The sequence below is a fragment of the Populus trichocarpa genome, chromosome 9, assembly GCF_000002775.5.
Source record: "Populus trichocarpa isolate Nisqually-1 chromosome 9, P.trichocarpa_v4.1, whole genome shotgun sequence".
Taxonomy (NCBI): domain Eukaryota; kingdom Viridiplantae; phylum Streptophyta; class Magnoliopsida; order Malpighiales; family Salicaceae; genus Populus; species Populus trichocarpa.
In genome coordinates this window covers 12,036,613-12,060,486 of record NC_037293.2, presented here as the reverse complement: position 1 = coordinate 12,060,486, position 23,874 = coordinate 12,036,613, and the positions used below count along the sequence as shown (strand labels likewise).

Sequence of the window (23,874 nt, the reverse complement as noted above, 5' to 3'; positions counted from 1 at the left end):
TTTTAATTAAAAAAATACCTGAATTGGATTGTTGCTATCTACTTAATCCATTTGCATACCACCATCTACTCATAAATGTGATAATATTTCATTAACTTGAAAATCTAAAATAAATTAAAAGGAGGACTGACCTTTAGATATCAATAGATGTTCAATAACATCAGGCAACATTAACTATTGGAACATTGATGAATTTACATGGGCAAGAGTCAAGTTTATCCAATTTTAAAGCCTAATAACCATAAAACACACATTTTTATTTATTTCTTAAATTATCTCACACGTAGTTGTTGTTCACATCGAGCTTCTATGGAAATGTAGTTAGCTGCGTGCTTCCAAAATTTTTGAATTTTTTTTATTTAAAATTAATTTTTTAATATTTTTTAATTATTTTAAAGTACTAGTGTCAAAAATAAATTTTTTAAAAAATATTATTTAGATATATTTTTAAACAAAAAATATTTTAAAAATTAATTACTCCCTTTTGGATAACATTAAATGTAAACTCTTAATCCTTTTTATTTGTGGACAAAAGAAAAGCAACTAGGTTAACTTGCATAACATTTGAAAATACCAAGATAAGGATGCAAGCTAGACTGAAAAATTACAAAAAAAAAAAAAAACTGAATCCTACCAAGGGAATGAAAAGGTTGTTTTCAAGATGGATTTTGCAACTTTGTGATTGAACTTATATTTATAACACTCAAATCTATCTAGTAATTTATGTAAGTGTTTTCGATCGCTGGTCATCTCAAGTAAATAGATGTTTAAAAGTATGGTAATAATTGCTTTTCAAAGTATTTTTTATTCAAAAATACATTAAAATAATAATAATATTATTATTATTTAAAAATTATTTTTTACATCAATATATTATAGTGATCTGAAAACCAAAATATTATTAATTTGAGTAAGGAAAAAATTTCAAGTTTTTTCAAAAACATTTTTGAAACACAAAAACAAATAAATTAATCTAGATTCTATTTTAAAAATCAAATATAATATTATTTTTTTTTAAAAAAATATATAGGTTTTTTAACTGACCAATCGATTTCAAGACCCAAATCAGGGGTTGAAAACAAATATTTTAAGTTAAGTGACGAAACGGTTCCAAAACTTAAGTTGCTTGTTTTATTAGGTGAAGGAAATTAAAATATAGAAAGAGAGGAAGGATGCAATGAATTTGTACTTTTTCAAGTCATTGATTTATCATCCTTACCCCATGGGCCCAGCTGCACCCCATAGCCCAGTGACCACCTGTCTTTTAAGATTTTCTCTTCATAGTTTTTTTTTACTTAATAAAAAATCAACAATTCGGTACTCTATATTATGTTTTTAATCACTTTTCTCTAAAATACGAGTTAATCCCACTAAATAAAATACCTTTTTATATCTAATAAATATGTATTTAATAATTTAAAAAGTTAACCAATTTCCTTTAAAAAAACTCCACTTAATAAAATACTTTGCTATATTCATAAAATCACTGAGGAAATATTTATATATAATTTTGAAAAGCTAACCAATTTCCCTTGAGAAAAGGATGGGCAACTTTAATTAAAGAATATTTAAAAGTGTTATAGTGGTTGTTTTTTAAAATGTTATTTGTTTGTAAAAATATATTAAAATAATATTTTTTTATTTTTAAAATATTATTCTTGATATCAGCACATAAAAATAATTTAAAATTAATAAATAAAAATAAAAACAATTAAACTTTTAAAATACAAAAATAACCAGCAACAGCGTACACAAAATACGAATAGATTTGAGAAAGGAATAGTAACGAGAGAAAAACGATTCCGTGGATAAAAATATCTATTGACTTTTGGCACTGCAAGGGCACGTGAAACGAAGACAAAACAAAAATAATCATTAAAAAGACAATAACATGGAAGGTTTTCAAACCTGTCTCTTTTTTGTTTTTTTCCATCAGGATTTTTAAACTCATTCAAGAATATTACCGTTACGAACACAAAACTTTAATTTGTTAATAAATAATCTAAATCTAATTATGGACTTCATGATATCAAACCAAATTTTAACTACGTGATCATGTTATGGATAGACCTGATGGATTACATAAATTAATTATTATTTAATTTTGTTTTTAAATTCGGATCAAGCAAATTCCTAAAACAATTTAATCTTTAATAATAATGTTTAAAAGAGAAAAAAAATCAAAATATAAGGTGGTATATCATATTATTTTAAGGGTCTGTTTGAGATTGTAGTAACGATTGCGGTTTAAAATACTTTTACCTTATAAATACATTAAAATGATTTTTTTTATTTTTTAAGAAATTATTTTTGATATCAACACATCAAAACAATTCAAAAACATTAAAATAAATTAATTTTAAATAAAAAAACTTAAATTTTTAAAAATAAGAGTTAGATCGTGTTTCTAAAAATGCAATTAATTATTTTATTTTGTACTCTATAGTATATTTTTCTTCTTTAATTTGAAAAATGTACCATACAAAATGATAAAAATACTATGAAAGAAAAATAACAGGAAAGATCAGGGACAATGACATGACATACATAGCTGGCGACTGGCGTGTACGGAACGGAAACCGTTGATATTAGTAGAATAACACTACATGACAAAATAAACACCAAAGCAAAGCAAAACCATGTGGACGAGCATGTCTTTCCATAGCCGAAGGGTCGGCCATATATTAATCTATTGTCGTATTTAAAACCTTAAAAAATCTAAATAGTTTGAAAACTATAGTTTTCATATTAGATTCAGAGTCAGATTAGATTTAAGATTTAAATACTTATTTTGACTTAGACGCTTAGCCTAATTAAGATTAAAAAATCCAATAATAAATCATTTTGTCCTAAACAACACTATTCTAGATATTAAAAAAATTAAAACAAAATAAAGTTAATGTGACTGATTTTCATTTTGGTTTGGCCAGGTTATAGTTTAACTTCTGGGGTTATTGTTTCATCACGTAGAACTACCGAGTCGGGTCACATCTTATAACTACATTTTAGTTAAGTTAATATAACTGGTTTCATTTGGTTTGGTTGAGCGGTTTGTTTTTGTATTTCTAAAATATTGTTTTTTTAAAAAACTGAAAATAAGACTTATTTTTTTTATTCAAATTATTTTTTTTGTGATTTTAGACCGTTTTGATGTGTTGATGTCAAAAATAATTTTTTTTATTTTTTTTATTTTGATGCATTTCCAAGCGAAAAACACATTAAAAATAATTACTACTATATTCTCAAACACCCCCACCATCATAAGTTAGAACATCTCCAACTGCAACAATATAATGTGCTGTGTGCAAGTACTAGCAGTAATGTAATGTTTTATGTTTCTTTATGTTGTTAGATGACCGACCTCTCTGGCCATTTGATTTTTTTTTGCGTGGCTTAAAAACAACAGCATTTCCCACAAATTACGCAGCCCAATCTTGAAGAAGTTCACTTTCTACCCATTTTCCACCCTAAGTACCTTTCCACATTGTCCAGCCCACAAAGTTCCTTCACCTTAGGCATGGTGGCAGGGACCTCCAAGTTGAATGTTGAGTAAGACTCGTCCATGCAACCCCATGAATGAAGCTGTTGTCTAGCATCTCTTATAGCTGCCCTTGTAGCACAGTGAACTGATGCTGCAAGGAGTAGCGGTGGCTCCCCGGAAGCTGCACAAAGCATGATAATTTCATCATCAAACACCTATAAATGGAAGTTTAAGAAGACTAACTACTTGCATTCATCCATGGCAAGGTAAAAGATATTGCCTTGCATCCATAGAGACATCCATTATGCTCTTCTGTAAAAGAAAAAAAACTCTGAAAAGCTTACCTTTTGAAGAGAGAACACGTTTCTGGTGATGTCCACTGTTGTGTATTTCCACATTGAATTGTTTTGGTATGGTGTCTATTGTAGGGATCTTATATGTCCATGTGCTGTCTGCAACCACTAGTCCATCAGAATTCGTCGTGTACTCTTCAAGCATAAAAAAACCAATCCCTTGGACAAAGGCTCCTTCAATCTACATGCACCAATCCTAACCTCTTAAAATTTACGAACATCTATGAACTTAAGAATTTGATTCTGAGTTGTCACAGCTAGCGAACCTGTCCTAAATCCACCGCAGGGTTGAGACTTTGTCCACAATCGTATATAATATCTGATCTCAAAATAGTTGTTTCCCCTGTCAGAAGGTTTACCTCTACCTGTGTCACCATAGCTTCACATTAGTATTCCTGCAGAAAATTAGGCATGTAATCTTCTATGAAGCAGGATTCCCATCTTCCAGTTTGTATTCAGAAGTTTTACTCTAGTTTCAGATCATGCACTGAAGGAAATTAGATAGAGGTGTTCTGGAAAACCTTACCTCACTTACTGCAGCGCCATAGTTTAAGTAGTGCATCGAAGTAAAGTCAGGGATGTAATGTGAAGATGCTGATAAATTCAGTGATCCCACATATGCCTGCATTTTGAATGACTAAGAGTAAGGTAGCAAAGAACTTGAGCATCTAAATGTCAATATCAAAAGAATATCAAAGTTCACATCCTGTCAGTATAGCAGCCTGACAATCAATTCAGAAAAATGCATGAAGATTTCTTCTCATAACAAATACTTGAATGTAAAGAAAGAAAAATAAAACCTACCTGCAAGGACCACATTATTGAAGGAATCATTGACAAGTTTCGGTCTCGAGGTTCCAACTAAGAAATATCTCAAATAGAATGTTCAAGAAATGTAAACAAGTACCTTGCAAATGAGCGCATCCCATGTTACGGAACCCATTTGCCCCTGCAACGTTTCCTTTAGAGGTCCCAGTCTCTCAACCAAGACTGCACAGCAAAGTCTAACTGATTCACAGCTTGACTCTGATGTGGTGCTCCCTGCAGTCATTCCTCCTTGAGTTAAACTCAGAGTATCAGCTTGTATTACCCTTACTTTGTCCAGAAGATTTTCTACCCCGTCACATTTGATTGAGCTGAGAGCAAATGCAGCCATTTGTTTTACCTTTGTCCAGAGCCCTTGACCCAACTCTATTCCGCCGACTTCAACGACAACCGACCCATCACTTAGAATGCTTACTTTCCCCGGAGTTGGTCGCACGAACACTTGATGCACAATAGGCACTCGAGAAATACCTCTTTTCTTCCACACCTTACACCTATTGAACTCCTTTATTATTTCAACCCTTTGTTTGAAGCTTGAAGATTCTGCTAACTTATTCCATATTGATGTTAGAGTATACTCTACAGAATCACCTGAGGCAACATCATAGAATAATTTAAGGCTATCATATCTGTGAAAATTTATGTTTCTCACAGAATCTACATCCATGGAAAGGGTAGACGCTACATGTTCGATTACGGTTTCTGCAATGTATGATCCTTGTACCTCCCCAGGGCCTCGCATTGCAGTTTTACTTGAATGATTTGTTTTGCATACCTTTATATCAAAAGATAAAGCACCCCAGTCATACTTTTTTAGCCCACTCAGAATGTTTTTTGGCATCAGTGGACTTATATCTAAAGATATTCCAGCATTGATTAATATATCAAGCTGTAAGGCTGTAACTTTCCCATTTGATTTAAATCCTACATTATAAGTTATTTCCATGGGATGCCTTCCTCCTGCCATTATCATATCGGTCTTGCGATTCAAATACGTTCTCACAGGGCGACGAAACTTGTGCGCTGCAAGAGCACATGCTGTAGCAACCTAAACGTTAACATTACATCCCATTGTAAGTACTCGCACCAATTGATAACAGAGAAATGGAATGGTAAATCTATCATCAAGGAGAAATAAACTGAAAATCGTGTGGACTGAAGCGGTGAAAAAAGGATTATATCACAACTTTTATAGAAAGTTCAGCACTACACAAGAGAACAGGAACGTAGTAACAAAACATCAATAAGTTTGGAATCGAAACCAAGACTTAGTTTGTTGACGGAAGTTTAAGACATGGAGATTTGTTTAGAATGAAACTCACAGGAATTGCTTTCATGGCCTTTCCACCAAAGCCTCCTCCGACTCTCCTTGTAATCACACGCACATTATGCTCAGGAATACCAAGACATTTTGCAATGTTAACATGTGCATATTCGGGACACTGGGTTGAACTGTAAACCACCATGCAGTTGTTTTCATCAGGAAGCGCAAGGGCAGTTTGAGTCTCCATATAGAAATGGTACTGTGAACCGAGTTTTATCTAAAGCAACGAAGCAGCAGAAAGTTAGCAGTAAGCACAGATGCACAATGTTGAAATCTGATGCTAGAAAAGCACCTAGTCTATGTACTTTTTAGGCTTGTAACTATCTATGCCCTCATAAAAGAAGAACATTTTCTTCATTTTTATTTTCTATTCAAATGAGTGGAGCGAGTTGGAGGGAAGAGGGAGCGAAAGTACCTTGGCAGAGAGAATCTTGTGATCAGCCTCAGCCAATCCTTTTGATATATCACCAACTTGTTTGGGGTAGAGGAGAAGAGGAACCTCGAGAAGGCTAGATCTCTTAATGGCCTCTTCTACAGTTAAAATGGGTGGTTCTAGATTTTCAATGTCATAATCAACTTCAACAAGGTTGGATGCTATATCAGCATGTTTCTGTGTATCTGCAACCTGAGAGGGTCGATTGGTAGACTAGATTAGGCACAAATTCCCACAATCCAATTATATATTTCCGTAGTGCATTTAAATAATGACATCTAAAATCAACAGAACTGAGGTGGATGTTATTATATAAAAATACTGGATGAGGTGATTACCACAAAAGCAAGACGCTCTCCAGCATACTGCGTAAGCTCATCTGCGAACAAAGATTCAGTGCCAAACCTAGTCGTGCAACCTCTGTTCTCCCCACCTTTTGGAATGTCTCTGACCGAAATCAGCCCAGAAACTCCATCTGGTAGTAATTTAGACTTGAATTTGATATTCTTGACCCTTGCATAAGGCTTCATGCTATGAATGAATGCTCCATGTAGACAATTTGTAGGAGAGGGAATGTCATCCACAAAAACAGCCTCTCCTGCATAATTTGTTACATGAGTAAAGTGAAGATGCCTAAAAGTGAGATAAATGAGACCAGCACTTAATTCTATGAGGGAAGCAGCCCTTAGATTACGCTGATCATTATTTATGCAACTCGATGATGGAAGACTACAAACCAGAAGCTTGAAGGGCGGCTCCAACTTTCTTAGTAGGCTGACCAACAGGATGATGATCATTGTTTAATTCAAGCACCTGCTCTGATGATGACAGCAAAGTGGGTAATTGAACATGATCAAGCTGGCTGTACTTCTGTTTTATTTTTGCATCCTTGAACAATGAAGTATTACAATATTCATCCGACCAAACACCAGAAATTTTAGAGTTAATGTCTATCAAGGGGTAGAGAAAGTCAAAGAGATAACCAGCAGCTAAGCTTGACCTGAAGGCCGGACTCGGCGTGCCATCTTCAGGAACCACATTGGCTTTAACCAGTTTAACAGCTTCATATAGAACACCAATGGTTAGTATTTTTCCAGACAAAAATTTCTCAACTTCCTTTGCTCTGATAGCATGTTTGGTTCCATAAGCACCAAAAACGACCCGGCATTTATTTAACACGGCTGAACCAGAAGATTTCAAACAGGAAACTTCAGACAAGAAAGCTGCATTTAAATAGGGCAATGCATTTCCAAGGGGTCGCGGTGCAGCACGATAAGTTTCGAATAACAACTTGCTGTCCATTTCAGAAGATATGTTCTTGGATGCTGCATAATTTGGAATCTTAATATTTAATAGCACACTTTTGGAATCCAATGGAGGCCTTTCCAGAAACTCATCTAAAGTAAGCTTTTCATGCAAGGTACCAGTTAGAATGTGAACAAATGCACCTGCTGCCAGCAGTATCGTGGCAATATCTGATGGAAAATGTTTCCTTTGTGCCATCACCAAATTCCCCCCTACACTGCCTGTATTTCGAACAAATTCAGAAGCAATCTTCTCCATGTGCAATGCAATTCTTTTAAACACAATCTTGCATTCTGAATTAAACTCACTGTTATTTTCTTCCTTCAGAGCTTCAATAGTTTTAGAAATAGTGACAGCTGCCCCGATTTCGATTCCTTCTTCATCCCTCCTAATACTCGAGAGCTCCAGAACACATCTGAGATCTATGTACTTGTCATGGTGCTCTAGCTCCTTGTAATAACCCATACCTGTGTTACCAACCACTAGTTTCATCCTGGTTTTGCAGTCGGCATCAATGCTTTTTAATAAGCTCTGAAGCTCCTCAACAGTAGCAGGTGTGCACCAAGAATATCTTTCAGAATCCAAAAGCAAGGAAGATTTTATTTCCCTTTTCAAAAATTCAGGGAAAGTGCATATCTCATGATTATGGTCATATAAAGGTAGCCTACTCATCTTCGCTTCGGGACTCTCTTCCTTCTTCCAAAAAGAGTTTAATCCCAAATCTTCAATATCAACATCAGCTGCAAAACTCTTACACGCATCAGCAATGGGTCGATATCCAGTACAGCGACAAAGATTTCCTGAGATAGCCTTTTCAGCTTCAACGACTGTCAGCTTGGAGAATCCTGGAGAAGGCTCCCTTTGGTCATTCTTTTCAGCTTTAACAAGGGCTCCGAAGAGTGAAACACACATTCCAGGAGTACAAAAGCCACATTGAGAAGCATGGAAACCACTGAACCTCTGGTGAATCGGATGGAATCCATCTTTGCTATTTCCAAGGCCTTCCGATGTTGTAACCGAACATCCATTCACACTGCAAAGCAGTGTGAGACATGAACTGATTGTGAAATCCTCAACTTGGTCAAGCACAGGATCATACTTGGAGAGTAGAACAATGCAAGCACCACAACCACCTAAAACCATAAATTAGAACAAATCATGAGAAACCACCTAAAGGCTCAATTTTTTTTTTTTTGAAATCAATATAATAGTTTAAATGCCTCCCAACTAATAATATTGAACCGGAAAGAGTAATATAATAGTCTTGGAAAGCTCCATTATGCTGATTTTTTTTCAAGTTTAGATTTTTATTTTAAAGATTAAATTTTATTTAATGTAATGAGTATTTTGAATTATTAATTATTTTTATTGGTTTTGAGAAATATTTTAAAAGTTTATGAAATACTAGATGATTTTATATAATTTGTTTTGTGAAAAGTATATTTGAGGTTTACCATAGATAAAGTGTTTTCTTAGGTGCCACTCCTGCATTGCTAGTCATGCACTAGAGATTCGGGTCATGACATTTAAGCTTTTAGAGTCTCACTACCAGATTGAAACCATGGTGTTGGTTTGATGTGTATATTTGCTATTTGGCTGTTCTAATTTATATTTGACAGACTATGAATTTTCACCGATTAAATTTTGTAAAAATAAATAAATTAAGATGCAAATGAAAAATATTAAAAAATAATGCATATGAAATGTAGTGTTATTAAATCAGGCTTGACGGGTCAACTTGAAACCTAGCTCGAGCTGGGTTTTAAAAAGAAACTAGGTGGAAGTTGACCAATATAATCAGTTATAATATGTAAACCCACAACTTGAATAAAATAAATTAAGATGCAAATGAAAAATATTGTAAACAATACATGTGAAATGTAGTGTTATTAAATCCGGCTCGACGGGTCAACTCGAAACTTGGCTCAAGCTGTGTTTTAAAAAAAAAACTAGGTGGGAATTACCTGATATATTCAATTATAATAAGTTAACCCATGATCAAAATAAAACTTTACTTTTTTGAAGAGAATTCAAAATGATATCATTGTACTGTTTTAATTGGCTTGGGTCATCCTATTTAACCAATAACTCGAGTCTTACACTGAGTCACGAGTATAATAACTTTGGTGAAATGCGAGGTGATGTTATCCATCTATAATTTAACAGACAAAAACAGTTCATAGATGACCCTATGCCTATCACACACAAGATACGGTATGCAAACGTACAATCAAGTGCAGTACTGGAAAAAGAAAGGGCAAACAATACCTTCGCCACAACCGAGCTTGACACTCTTGAAAGATGTCCTGGTTCGCAAGAACTCAAGCAAGGTTGTTGAAGGGTCTAATCTCGACGACACCTCGAACCTCTGTCCGTTGACGGCAAAGACTAGACTCCCAGCTTTGCCTGTTTCCCTCTGCTCCTCTTCCATTGCCGTGTAAAATATATGTGCGTGACAGACGCAAAAATGGATCAGAATTATTTGTGATGGCTGATGAGATACACATTCAGCTAACAATTCACATTCAAAGAGCCTAGTTGCTTTATAAAATGGAGGGGCATCTCACTTTCCTTTTCATTTGATTTGACCTCACTGTATATTTTAACGTCGCTCGCATGCTCAAACATCATTCTCCACCTCATATGGGTCAGTCTGCAATAAATATGCACGCAACAGGGAAAGTAAGATGCAGGTACAGTTTGTTTTTTAGTGTTTTTTTTTAAATTTAATTTTTTTTATTTTTTATTTGTTTTAAATTAATATTTTTTACATCGGTGGTTTTATAGAAAAAACACATTGTTTAACTAAGACAAGGAGACAGTTAAGTAGCGAGGGACAAAATTGATTACGTTGGAGTTAAGTAGGGGAAAGGGATAGAAAGTGACATTCATTTGTACCTAACGCCCAATAATCAACTTTACAAATATGATATCTCTGCCAAGATCTCCTCTACTTTTCAGTAGATTTTTATACAATATTTTATTAAACTCAGTTCGGTCCCATATTCCGATCTTAGGACCACGTTTATATCACAGAATTATTCAGATCTGTTTAATTCATTTCAATTAATTAAAATTTGATTTGAATTTTTTTTAATTTACCCTAGTCAATGAGTCAATGTGTCAAATTAAGCTTAATTAACTATAATTTAAATCCAACCAGATCAAATTAATCCAAGATATATGTACTGGAAAGATTATTAGATAGATCTAACATACCAAACTTGCAATGCAAGCTGGGGTGAATTAATGCGGTAAGTTTTTTTTTTATATTCCTAATGTAAACCTCTTAAGTATTATGTAGAAGAAGTTTTAAATTAATATAATTCTAAATATTTATTCTATGAATCTACTTAGAGCAAATAAAGAATTATGTATTAAATTTTAATATTTCTTCTCAGATAAGTTTTTTAAAAAACTTTCTCCCTGATTTTTCTTTTTGTTTCCTCCTTATCTATCTCTGTTATGGAGTAATTAACTAGTAATTATTGATAATATTTACTGTTAAACTAAAACAATATAACTCTTCTTAATCAGTTTCTATTTATTTATTTTTTATCGTTGTTGCTCTTTTTTTTTGTTATGTTTTTGTTATATATTTTTCTATCCATGATTTAATAATTAAAAAAAACATATGTTTAATTCATGAAAATTTATTATTTTTTAAAAATATATCATTTAAAAATTATATAAAAAAGATTATCTTAATGTACAAACTCATTCAAAAAATGATGTCATATTGAAGATAAAATCATGTTTTTGACCTATAAAATTTATAATTTATTTTTGAATATATCAACACGTACGATTACGCTTTTCATATAAAAGATCATTTATTTTATTAAAAAAAAACACTTAAAAAAAGAAAGATAAACAGTGCTAAGGAAACATTTGATATTTCTTCCTTTTTTCACCACAAACAAGGTTAAATGTCCGGAATCCATCTATACGCTAGCCCAATACCCAATCCTTCCTGGATTTTAGAAAACTGACCCACCAATAAATCAAACCTCTTCATACAGTAAACAGTAGTTTTCTTTGCTTGTTACTATTTTTTATTTAAAAATATATTAAAATAATTTTTAAAACATATCTAAATATATTTAATATTAATTTAATATTGTTAAAATCATTAAAAAAATACTAAAATAATATTAATTTAATATTTTTTTCATGCCAAATATATTTTTAGAACATATCTAAATACAGTTTAAAATGCAGAAATAAACAGCCAACATAGTCAGACTCGATTAACTCCATGCCTAGTCGGTTATACAAAGGAGCTAATTAAATCAACATTTACAAGGACGTTATGCCTTGCATGGTCCTATAAAAATGGCATCCTCTACCCTTCCATCACACTTAGCTGGTCCACGTCTATCTTCACCCAAGATGGTTCAAGCTACCATGACATGCTCGATTGTATTCACGCTAGCTTTGGGGTTCATGGTGGTTGCCTCAGGTTTAGCGGCAGCTCCTGCAACACCATTTTTCGGTCGGAGCCCTGTAGAAATTCAAGATTGCTTGGCCACCATCAAGGCGCACGCAGATATTTGCTTGCATGAGGTTGCATCCTTGGTGCTGACCTTTCAAAAGAACTTAGTCGGCCCTAAATGTTGCAGTGTCTTGGCTGTAATTGATGACAAGTGCAAGCCTAAAGGATTTAGTTTTGATCCTTTCTTGCCTCCATTGTGGATCAGGAAACGCTGTGCTTCACTATTATCTGCTCCAAGTCCTGAACCAGTCGTGCCAAGTTCTACTTCATAACATGTCAAGGATTCCTAAGAATGCGCCATGTCCTGCATCAGGTTGAATAAGTTTTGAGTTATTAACTTTTATTTTCTAGCATTGTTGGAAATAAGAGATGGAGGAGAGCTATGAGAGAACTCTGAGTTGAATTAGAGCAATTTTTCATTTTATTTTTTTGCTTGGGTAGAAATCTATGAGTAGATTCTTGATTTTATCACGGAGGTTAAGTTTCATTGTGTCAAAAAGTCGCCCACGATAATTTTGAAGCTTGTGACAAGGTCGCATTTTATGCGAGTGAGTATTTCTTAGCTATCGTTCATTTGATTCTTGCTAGCATTATTGTCCATGAAATCTAAAGCCATGCAATTTTTTTTTTATATCATTTCCTTCCCAACTTTAAAATTAGCCTGGCTCAGCAAATTAATTGACCTAAAAAATCATCCACTCGAGTCGGGTTACAATTTAAATATTTTAATGTATTTTTAAATAAAAATATATTTTAAAAAATAACTATTACCTTACTCAAACACTCCAGAATACACCTCACTGTCATCAATAAAAAGGGCCGAGTTAGAACATCTCCAACTGCAACAATATAATGTGTTGTGTGCAAGTACTAGCAGTATTGTAATGTTTTATGTTTCTTTATGTTGTTAGATGACCGACCTCTCTGGCCATATGATTTTTTTTGTGGCTAAAAACAGCAGCATTTCCCACAAATTACGCAGCCCAATCTTGAAGAAGTTCACTTTCTACCCATTTTCCACCCCAGGTACCTTTCCACGTTGTCCAGCCCACAAAGTTCCTTCACCTTAGGCATGGTGGCAGGGACCTCCAAGTTGAATGTTGAGTAAGACTCATCCATGCAACCCCATGAATGAAGCTGTTGTCTAGCATCTCCTATAGCTGCTCTTGCAGCACAGTGAACTGATGCTGCAAGGAGTAGCGGTGGCTCCCCGGAAGCTGCACAAAGCATGATAATTTCATCATCAAACACCTATAAATGGAAGTTTAAGAAGACTAACTACTTGCATTCATCCATGGCAAGGTAAAAGATATTGCCTTGCATCCATAGAGACATCCATTATGCTCTTCTGTAAAAGAAACAAAACTCTGAAAAGCTTACCTTTTGAAGAGAGAACACGTTTCTGGTGATGTCCACTGTTGTGTATTTCCACATTGAATTGTTTTGGTATGGTGTCTATTGTAGGGATCTTATATGTCCATGTGCTGTCTGCAACCACTAGTCCATCAGAATTCGTCGTGTACTCTTCAAGCATAAAAAAACCAATCCCTTGGACAAAGGCTCCTTCAATCTACATGCACCAATCCTAACCTCTTAAAATTTACAAACATCTATGAACTTAAGAATTTGATTCTGAGTTGTCACAGCTAGCGAACCTGTCCTAAATCCACCGCAGGGTTGAGACTTTGTCCACAATCGTATATAATATCTGATCTCAAAATAGTTGTTTCCCCTGTCAGAAGGTTTACCTCTACCTGTGTCACCATAGCTTCACATTAGTATTCCTGCAGAAAATTAGGCATGTAATCTTCTATGAAGCAGGATTCCCATCTTCCAGTTTGTATTCAGAAGTTTTACTCTAGTTTCAGATCATGCACCGAAGGAAATTAGATAAGGTGTTCTGGAAAACCTTACCTCACTTACTGCAGCGCCATAGTTTAAGTAGTGCATCGAAGTAAAGTCAGGGATGTAACGTGAAGATGCTGATAAATTCAGTGATTCCATATATGCCTGCATTTTGAATGACTAAGAGTAAGGTAGCAAAGAACTTGAGCATCTAAATGTCAATATCAAAAGAATATCAAAGTTCATATCCTGTCAGTATAGCAGCCTGACAATCAATTCAGAAAAATGCATGAAGATTTCTTCTCATAACAAATACTTGAATGTAAAGAAAGAAAAAGAAAACCTACCTGAAAGGACCACATTATTGAAGGAATCATTGACAAGTTTCGGTCTCGAGGTTCCAACTAAGAAATATCTCAAATAGAATGTTCAAGAAATGTAAACAAGTACCTTGCAAATGAGCGCATCCCATGTTACGGAACCCATTTGCCCCTGCAACGTTTCCTTTAGAGGTCCCAGTCTCTCAACCAAGACTGCACAGCAAAGTCTAACTGATTCACAGCTTGACTCTGATGTGGTGCTCCCTGCAGTCATTCCTCCTTGAGTTAAACTCAGAGTATCAGCTTGTATTACCCTTACTTTGTCCAGAAGATTTTCTACCCCGTCACATTTGATTGAGCTGAGAGCAAATGCAGCCATTTGTTTTACCTTTGTCCAGAGCCCTTGACCCAACTCTATTCCGCCGACTTCAACAACAACCGACCCATCACTTAGAATGCTTACTTTCCCCGGAGTTGGTCCCACGAACACTTGATGCACAATAGGCACTCGAGAAATACCTCTTTTCTTCCACACCTTACACCTATTGAACTCCTTTATTATTTCAACCCTTTGTTTGAAGCTTGAAGATTCTGCTAACTTATTCCATATTGATGTTAGAGTATACTCTACAGAATCACCTGAGGCAACATCATAGAATAATTTAAGGCTATCATATCTGTGAAAATTTATGTTTCTCACAGAATCCACATCCATGGAAAGGGTAGACGCTACATGTTCGATTACGGTTTCTGCAATGTATGATCCTTGTACCTCCCCAGGGGCTCGCATTGCTGTTTTACTTGAATGATTTGTTTTGCATACCTTTATATCAAAAGATAAAGCACCCCAGTCATACTTTTTTAGCCCACTCAGAATGGTTTCTGGCATCACTGGACTTATATCGAAAGATATTCCAGCATTGATTAATATATCAAGCTGTAAGGCTGTAACTTTCCCATTTGATTTAAATCCTACATTATAAGTTATTTCCATGGGATGCCTTCCTCCTGCCATTATCATATCGGTCTTGCGATTCAAATACGTTCTCACAGGGCGACGAAACTTGTGCGCTGCAAGAGCACATGCTGTAGCAACCTAAACGTTAACATTACATCCCATTGTAAGTACTCGCACCAATTGATAACAGAGAAATGGAATGGTAAATCTATCATCAAGGACAAAAAAACTGAAAATCGTGTGGACTGAAGCGGTGAAAAAAGGATTATATCACAACTTTTATAGAAAGTTCAGCACTAAACACAAGAGAACAGGAACGTAGTAACAAAACATCAATAAGTTTGGATTCGAAACCAAGACTTAGTTTGTTTACGGAAGTTTAAGACATGGAGATTTGTTTAGAATGAAACTCACAGGAATTGCTTTCATGGCCTTTCCACCAAAGCCTCCTCCGACTCTCCTTGTAATCACACGCACATTATGCTCAGGAATACCAAGACATTTTGCAATGTTAACATGTGCATATTCGGGACACTGGGTTGAACTGTAAACCACCATGCAGTTGTTTTCATCAGGAATCGCAAGGGCAGTTTGAGTCTCCATATAGAAATGGTACTGTGAACCGAGTTTTATCTAAAGCAACGAAGCAGCAGAAAGTTAGCAGTAAGCACAGATGCACAATGTTGAAATCTGATGCTAGAAAAGCACCTAGTCTATTTACTTTTTAGGCTTGTAACTATCTATGCCCTCATAAAAGAAGAACATTTTCTTCATTTTTATTTTCTATTCAAATGAGTGGAGTGAGTTGGAGGGAAGAGGGAGCGAAAGTACCTTGGCAGAGAGAATCTTGTGATCAGCCTCAGCCAATCCTTTTGATATATCACCAACTTGTTTGGGGTAGAGGAGAAGAGGAACCTCGAGAAGGCTAGATCTCTTAATGGCCTCTTCTACAGTTAAAATGGGTGGTTCTAGATTTTCAATGTCATAATCAACTTCAACAAGGCTGGATGCTATATCAGCATGTTTCTGTGTATCTGCAACCTGAGAGGGTCGATTGGTAGACTAGATTAGGCACAAATTCCCACAATCCAATTATATATTTCCGTAGTGCACTTAAATAATGACATCTAAAATCAACAGAACTGAGGTGGATGTTATTAGATAAAAATACTGGATGAGGTGATTACCACAAAAGCAAGACGCTCTCCAGCATACTGCGTAAGCTCATCTGCGAACAAAGATTCAGTGCCAAAACTAGTCGTACAACCTCTGTTCTCCCCACCTTCTGGAATGTCTCTGACCGAAATCAGCCCAGAAACTCCATCTGGTAGTAATTTAGACTTGAATTTGATATCCTTGACCCTTGCATAAGGCTTCATGCTATGAATGAATGCTCCATGTAGACAATTTGTAGGAGAGGGAATGTCATCCACAAAAACAGCCTCCCCTGCATAATTTGTTACATGAGTAAAGTGAAGATGCCTAAAAGTGAGATAAATGAGACCAGCACTTAATTCTATGAGGGAAGCAGCCCTTAGATTTCGCTGATCTTTATTTATGCAACTCGATGATGAAAGGAATACAAACCAGAAGCTTGAAGGGCGGCTCCAACTTTCTTAGTAGGCTGACCAACAGGATGATGATCATTGTTTAATTCAAGCACCTGCTCTGATGATGACAGCAAAGTGGGTAATTGCACATGATCAAGCTGGCTGTACTTCTGTTTTATTTTTGCATCCTTGAACAATGAAGTATTACAATATTCATCCGACCAAACACCAGAAATTTTAGAGTTAATGTCTATCAAGGGGTAGAGAAAGTCAAAGAGATAACCAGCAGCTAAGCTTGACCTGTAGGCCGGACTCGGCGTGCCATCTTCAGGAACCACATTGGCTTTAACCAGTTTAACAGCTTCATATAGAACACCAATGGTTAGTATTTTTCCAGACAAAAATTTCTCAACTTCCTTTGCTCTGATAGCATGTTTGGTTCCATAAGCACCAAAAACGACCCGGCATTTATTTAACACGGCTGAACCAGAAGATTTCAAACAGGAAACTTCAGACAAGAAAGCTGCATTTAAATAGGGCAATGCATTTCCAAGGGGTCGCGGTGCAGCACGATAAGTTTCGAATAACAACTTGCTGTCCATTTCAGAAGATATGTTCTTGGATGCTGCATAATTTGGAATCTTAATATTTAATAGCACACTTTTGGAATCCAATGGAGGCCTTTCCAGAAACTCATCTAAAGTAAGCTTTTCATGCAAGGTACCAGTTAGAATGTGAACAAATGCACCTGCTGCCAGCAGTATCGTGGCAATATCTGATGGAAAATGTTTCCTTTGTGCCATCACCAAATTCCCCCCTACACTGCCTGTATTTCGAACAAATTCAGAAGCAATCTTCTCCATGTGCAATGCAATTCTTTTAAACACAATCTTGCATTCTGAATTAAACTCGCTGTTAATTTCTTCCTTCAGAGCTTCAATAGTTTTAGAAATAGTGACAGCTGCCCCGATTTCTATTCCTTCTTCATCCCTCCTAATACTCGAGAGCTCCAGAACACATCCGAGATCTATGTACCTGTCATGGTGCTCTAGGTCCTTGTAATAACCCATACCTGTGTTACCAACCACTAGTTTCATCCTGGTTTTGCAGTCGGCATCAATGCTTTTTAATAAGCTCTGAAGCTCCTCAACAGTAGCAGGTGTGCACCAAGAATATCTTTCAGAATCCAAAAGCAAGGAAGATTTTATTTCCCTTTTCAAAAATTCAGGGAAAGTGCATATCTCATGATTATGGTCATATAAAGGTAGCCTACTCATCTTCGCTTCGCGACTCTCTTCCTTCTTCCAAAAAGAGTTTAATCCCAAATCTTCAATATCAACATCAGCCGCAAAACTCTTACACGCATCAGCAATGGGTCGATATCCAGTACAGCGACAAAGATTTCCTGAGATAGCCTTTTCAGCTTCAACGACTGTCAGCTTGGAGAATCCTGGAGAAGGCTCCCTTAGGTCATTCTTTTCAGCTTTAACAAGGGCTCCGAAGAGTGAAACACACATTCCAGGAGTACAAAAGCCACATTGAGAAGCATGGAAACCACTGAATCTCTGGTGAATCGGATGGAATCCATCTTTGCTATTTCCAAGGCCTTCAGATGTTGTAACCGAACATCCATTCACACTGCAAAGCAGTGTGAGACATGAACTGACTGTGAAATCCTCAACTTGGTCACGCACAGGATCATACTTGGAGAGTAGAACAATGCAAGCACCACAACCACCTAAAACCATAAATTAGAACAAATCATGAGAAACCACCTGAAGGCTCAATTTTTATAAAATGAAATTTCGAAAAAAATCATTATAGCTTCAAAATTTTGATTGAACCGGAAAGAGTAATATTGAAAAATCAAGTTTTAAATGCCTCCCAACTAATAATATAAGTTTCAAATTAGCCCTCAAACAACTGTGATAAGAATATTTTCCATCTCTCTTTCATTATAATCCATTCATTACCCTTTATTTTCCAAATAATAGGCGTTTGATTAGGGCAAAGGAAAAGAAACTATTGAAATAAATATAATAGATTTGGGAAACATTATATGTAACACCCGTGTTTTGGTACAAAAACTCAAGTCTAAGTTTAGCCTAAATTACCCCCGAACCCAATCTAACATATGTATTTAAAGAGAACTTTTGCAAGAAATTTGATTTTTTTTCTCTTCTTCTCTTCCCTGTGACTTCCCTCTCATATTCACTAAGAGATTCAGCTCTGAAACTTCAACTTTTGGGTTTAAAGAAGGGTTAAAGAAGTAAGGAAGTATCATGACTCGTTTTTCTGTTGTTTTTTATTGGGAATTTGATATTTGATGAATTAAAAAAGTATTTTAGGGTTTATATGATGTTCAATATATTGATTTGATATATAGATGATTTAGGAGGTATAACTGATGTTTAAGATGTTAATTTTAGCTTAGAACAAACTGATTGAGAATTGAAATTATTGGTTTAAGGATTTGTAAATTTTTTGGAAACTAGCAAATTAGTATTCTGGAGTCTCAATTAACCAGTTGACTGGTTGGCTTGTGATGGTGGTCGACTGGTTGGTTATTTCAGTCGATCGGTTGACTAAGCAGTGAGGTCTGATCGGTTCTTTTCTGTTCGATCAGTTTGGGAGATGTTCAAGATCAATTGAGTGAATCTGTTTCAGTTTTATAATTTCATTTTGATCTCTATTATTAGAATTGAAATCTTTTATATTATCTGCTTTGAGTTTTTTTTTAGTAATTCTTGTATTTGTTATAGGTTTTGCTGGCGTTTCTTCTAGTGATCATCAGTAGTTTCCAATTCTATATCTGTTTGTCTTTTACCTTTGTTTGTTGGGTGAGTGAGATAATTTTTAATATGCATGTAATATAAATAATATATGCATGTTGATTATATGACGAGTAAAATTGGTAAACTCTTGAATATTTATATATGGTACTTTATTTTTCGAGTACTCATCCATTCTTGAATTTACACTCGCATTTCATTGAATTAAATTCTATTCGATATGAAATTCATTTGCTTTGATAACTATGCGGGGATCTGTTATGTCTTGATATCAGTATACTAGTCAAAAACTTAATACTAATAGAGAGTAGTTAGTCTATGTGTATATAGTAGTTTGTACACCTAGCTGGTGAGAGAGAGACACTAGCCTATGACGACTGATCATCTCATAGTTATTTGAGCCACAAACCTCGTCTATTATCGGAACCCTGGGGTCTCGCCTGTTATCTAACATGTATTTCACTATTATATTACTAATATGCTTAATATGTATAATATACACTTGTTTCTGTTCTTATATTCCTAATATATTAAATTTTGGCTTATAACTTATGAATATCTATAATGTATATTAAATATTATTCTCCCACTAAGTTAGTTGAACTCACCATTCTATTTTAATATTATTTTCAGTTTCTAGCTTATGTTGGCAGGTTAACCTTTGGTTAAGAGTTCCTGCTACATTTGTTAACATGTCTTACTTGTTTTTGTGAGGTTTTTCTTCTTATTTTTTTTATTTGATATCTTAGACGCTTCATTATTATGTTATTTTTATTCAAATTTAGATTTTTATTTCAAATATTGAAATTTATTTAATGTAATGACTATTTTGAATTATTAATTATTTTTATTGGTTTTGAGAAATATCTTGAAAGTGTATGAAATAATGTGTGATTCTATACAATTCGTTTTATGAGAAGCATGTTTGAGGCTTAGCATAGGTGAAATATTTTCTTGGACACTGTTCCTGTATTGCCGGTCACGGACCTGAGATTCAGATAGTAATATTGTAAGCGTTTAGAGTTTCAATACCATATTGAAATCATGGTGTTGGTTTGATGTGTATATTTGCTATCAGCCTATTTGAACTTATATTTGCTTGAATTTTCATTGATTAAAATTTGTACAACAAAAAAAGAAAAAAGGATGCAAATGGAAAATATTCTAAACAATGCATGTGAGATGTAGTCATATTAAATCCAGCTTGACAGGTCAACTCGAGCTGTGTTTAAAAAAAAAACCTAGGTGGGAGTTAAATGATATGATCAGTTATAATAAGTCAACCCACAACTTGGTCAAAACAAGATATTTTTTTTGAAGAGAATTCAAAGCGATATCATTACATTGTTTTAATTGACTCGGATCAACTTACTTGACCGATAACTCAAGCCTTGCACCGAGTCGAGTCAGAAGCTTTGCCGAGCTTAAAAACATTGGTGAAATGCAAGGCGATGTTATCCATCTATAATTTAACAGACAAAAACAGTTCATAGATGACCCTATGCCTATCACACATCAGACACGGTATGCAAACGTACAATCAAGTGCAGTTCTGGAAAAAGAAAGAGCAAACAATACCTTCGCCACAACCGAGCTTGACACTCTTGAAAGATGTCCTGGTTCGCAAGAACTCAAGCAAGGTTGTTGAAGGGTCTAATCTCGACGACACCTCGAACCTCTGTCCGTTGACGGCAAAAACTAGACTCCCTCTGCCTGTTTCCCTCTGCTTCTCTTCCATTACTGTGTAAAATGCTTGTGCGTGACAGACACAAAAATGGATCAGAATTATTTGTAATGGCTGATGAGAGACACACTAAAACCAACAAGTCACATTCAAAGAGCCTAGTTGCTTTATAAAATGGAGGGGCATCTCACTTTCCTTTTCATTTCATTTGACCCCATTGTATATTTTAACGTAGGTCGCATGCTCAGACATCCTTCTCCACCTCATACGGGTCAGCCTGCAAGTTAAATTGCACGCAACACGATAAGATACAGGTGCAGCTTGTTTTTTTTGTGTTTTTAAAAAGTTAAATTTTATTTATTTATTTTAAATTAATAATATTTTTTTATGTTTTTGAATCACTAATTAAAAAAAATTCTTAAAAAATAAAAAATATATATTATTTTAATAACAACATTAGTGATTTAATAAAAAAACAAAATAACAATGTTTAATTAAAAAAATTTACCCGAGTTATCTCGACAACTCTAGAGTTGACCGACAATGGAAATTACTCGAACTCTTTTTAGAGAAGACCTCTCATATTTCTGGGTAAAACTAAGACAAGGAGACAGTTAAGTGGCGAGGGACAAAATTGATTACGTTGGAGTTAAGTAGGGGAAAGGGATAGAAAGTGACATTCATTTGTACCTAATGCCCAATAATCAACTTTATAAATATCTCCTGTATACAATATTTTATTAAATTTCCATATGTAGATCTTCGGACCCGGCTTATATGAAAAACATTATTCAAAAGTTGATCTGTTTAATTCATTTAAATTAATTAAAATTTGATTTAATTTTAAATAAAAAATTATCATAGTCAATGAGTTAATATATTCAATTTATAACTTGAATTTTATATCAATTCAATCTCAAATTAAGCTTAATTAATTATAATTTAAATCCAACCAGCATCGAATTAATCCAAGATATATGTACTGGAAAGATTATTAGATAGATTCAAGGTACCAAACCTGCAATGCAAGCTGGGGTGAATTAATGCGGTAAGTTTTTTAAGTATTATGTCGAAGAAGTTTTAAATTAATATAATTCTAAATAATTATTCTATGAATCTACTTGGAGAAAATAAAGAATTATGATGAATTCTATTAAATTTTAATATTTCTTCTCAGATGATTTTAAAAAAAAACTTTCTCTCTGATTTTTCTTTTTGTTTCCTCCTTATCTGTCTCTGTTATGGAGTAATTAACTAGTAATTATTGATAATATTTACTGTTAAACTAAAATAATATAATTTTTCTTAATCAGTTTCTTTTTTTTTTTTTTGTTATGTTTTTCTTATACTTTTTTTTTTCTATCCATTCATCTTCCTGGATTTTAGAAAACTGACCCACCAATAAACCAATCCTTTAACACAGTAAACAGTGATTTTATTTCTTTGATATCATGTTTTTTTTATAAATGTTTTTTTTTAATATATTAAAATAAATTATTTATTTATTTTTTTGATATCAACACGTTGTTAAAACCATCAATAAATACTAAAAAATAATTAATTTAATATTTTTTATACCAAATATACTTTTAAAACGTATTAGTTTCAGTTTCAAATAAAGAAACAAACAAACAGCGAAGATGGTCAAACTCAATTAACTCCATGCCTAGTCGGTTATACAACGGAGCTAATTAAATCAACATTAATTACAAGGACGTTATGCCTTGCATGCATGGTCCTTTAAAATGGCATCCTCTACCCTTCCATCACACTTAGCTGGTCCACGTCTATCTTCACCCAAGATGGTTCAAGCTACCATGACATGCTCGATTGTATTCACGCTAGCTTTTGGGTTCATGGTGGTCGCCTCAGGTGTAGCGGCAGCTCCTGCAACACCATTTTTCGGTCGGAACCCTGTAGAAATTCAAGAGTGCTTGGCAACCATCAAGGCGCACGCAGATATTTGCTTGCATGAGGTTGCCTCCTTGGTGCTGACCTTTCAAAAGAACTTAGTCGGCCCTAAATGTTGCAGTGCCTTGGCTGTAATTGATGACAAGTGCAAGCCTAAAGGATTTAGTTTTGATCCTTTCTTGCCTCCATTGTGGATCAGGAAACGCTGTGCTTCACTATTATCTGCTCCAAGTCCTGAACCAGTCGTGCCGAGTTCTACTTAATAACATGTCAAGGATTCCTAAGAATGCGCCAAGTCCTGCATCTAGTTGAATAAGTTTTGGGTTATTAACTTTTATTTTCTAGCATTGTTGGAAATAAGAGATGGAGGAGAGCTATGAGAGAACTCTGAGTTGAATTAGAGCAATTTATTTTATTTTATTTTATTTTTTTGCTTGGGTAGAAATCTATGAGTAGATTCTTGATTTTATCATGGAGGTTAAGTTTCATTGTGTCAAAAAGTTGCCCACGATAATTTTGAAGTTTGTGACAAGGTCGCATTTTATGTGAGTGAGTATTTCTTAGCTATCGTTCATTTGATTCTTGCTAGCATTATTCT

General features: G+C 34.6%; 2 protein-coding genes and 1 long non-coding RNA gene across 9 annotated transcripts; 2 read left to right on the top strand and 1 right to left on the bottom strand.

Moving 5' to 3' along the window:
• Positions 1-3,218: 3,218 nt before the first annotated feature.
• On the bottom strand, positions 3,219-21,549 carry LOC18102202 (indole-3-acetaldehyde oxidase). Of its 7 annotated transcripts, none has more exons than XM_052455585.1 (11): positions 21,260-21,522; positions 16,927-18,627; positions 16,527-16,786; positions 16,171-16,380; positions 15,754-15,972; positions 14,512-15,477; positions 14,131-14,226; positions 13,872-13,970; positions 13,597-13,786; positions 13,247-13,433; positions 3,219-3,475 (listed from the first exon to the last, which is right to left on the bottom strand). In XM_052455585.1, the coding sequence occupies exons 1-11, from the start codon at positions 21,417-21,419 to the stop codon at positions 3,445-3,447; spliced, it is 4,119 nt and encodes a 1,372-aa protein (XP_052311545.1). In that variant the 5' UTR covers positions 21,420-21,522; the 3' UTR covers positions 3,219-3,444. The 7 variants fall into 7 exon arrangements, 6 of the variants coding, with proteins under 6 accessions (XP_052311545.1, XP_052311544.1, XP_052311546.1 ...); XM_052455584.1 differs by having other exon boundaries at positions 3,219-3,531; positions 13,303-13,433; XM_052455586.1 differs by lacking the exons at positions 13,247-13,433; positions 13,597-13,786; positions 13,872-13,970; ... (4 more) ...; positions 16,527-16,786; positions 21,260-21,522 and adding exons at positions 3,826-4,015; positions 4,101-4,199; positions 4,361-4,456; ... (3 more) ...; positions 6,755-7,014; positions 7,154-7,416 and having other exon boundaries at positions 3,219-3,662; positions 17,190-18,637.
• Positions 4,358-14,347, top strand: LOC127905743 (uncharacterized). The gene is made up of 2 exons (XR_008060049.1): positions 4,358-4,482; positions 14,253-14,347. It is a non-coding gene; the product is annotated as an uncharacterized LOC127905743 (long non-coding RNA).
• Positions 21,550-23,110: 1,561 nt separating the features above from the next.
• Positions 23,111-23,539, top strand: LOC7478603 (uncharacterized). The gene has a single exon (XM_002312834.3). It carries the CDS (start codon positions 23,111-23,113, stop codon positions 23,537-23,539), a length of 429 nt encoding a protein of 142 aa, XP_002312870.1.
• The last annotated feature ends 335 nt before the right edge of the window (positions 23,540-23,874 follow it).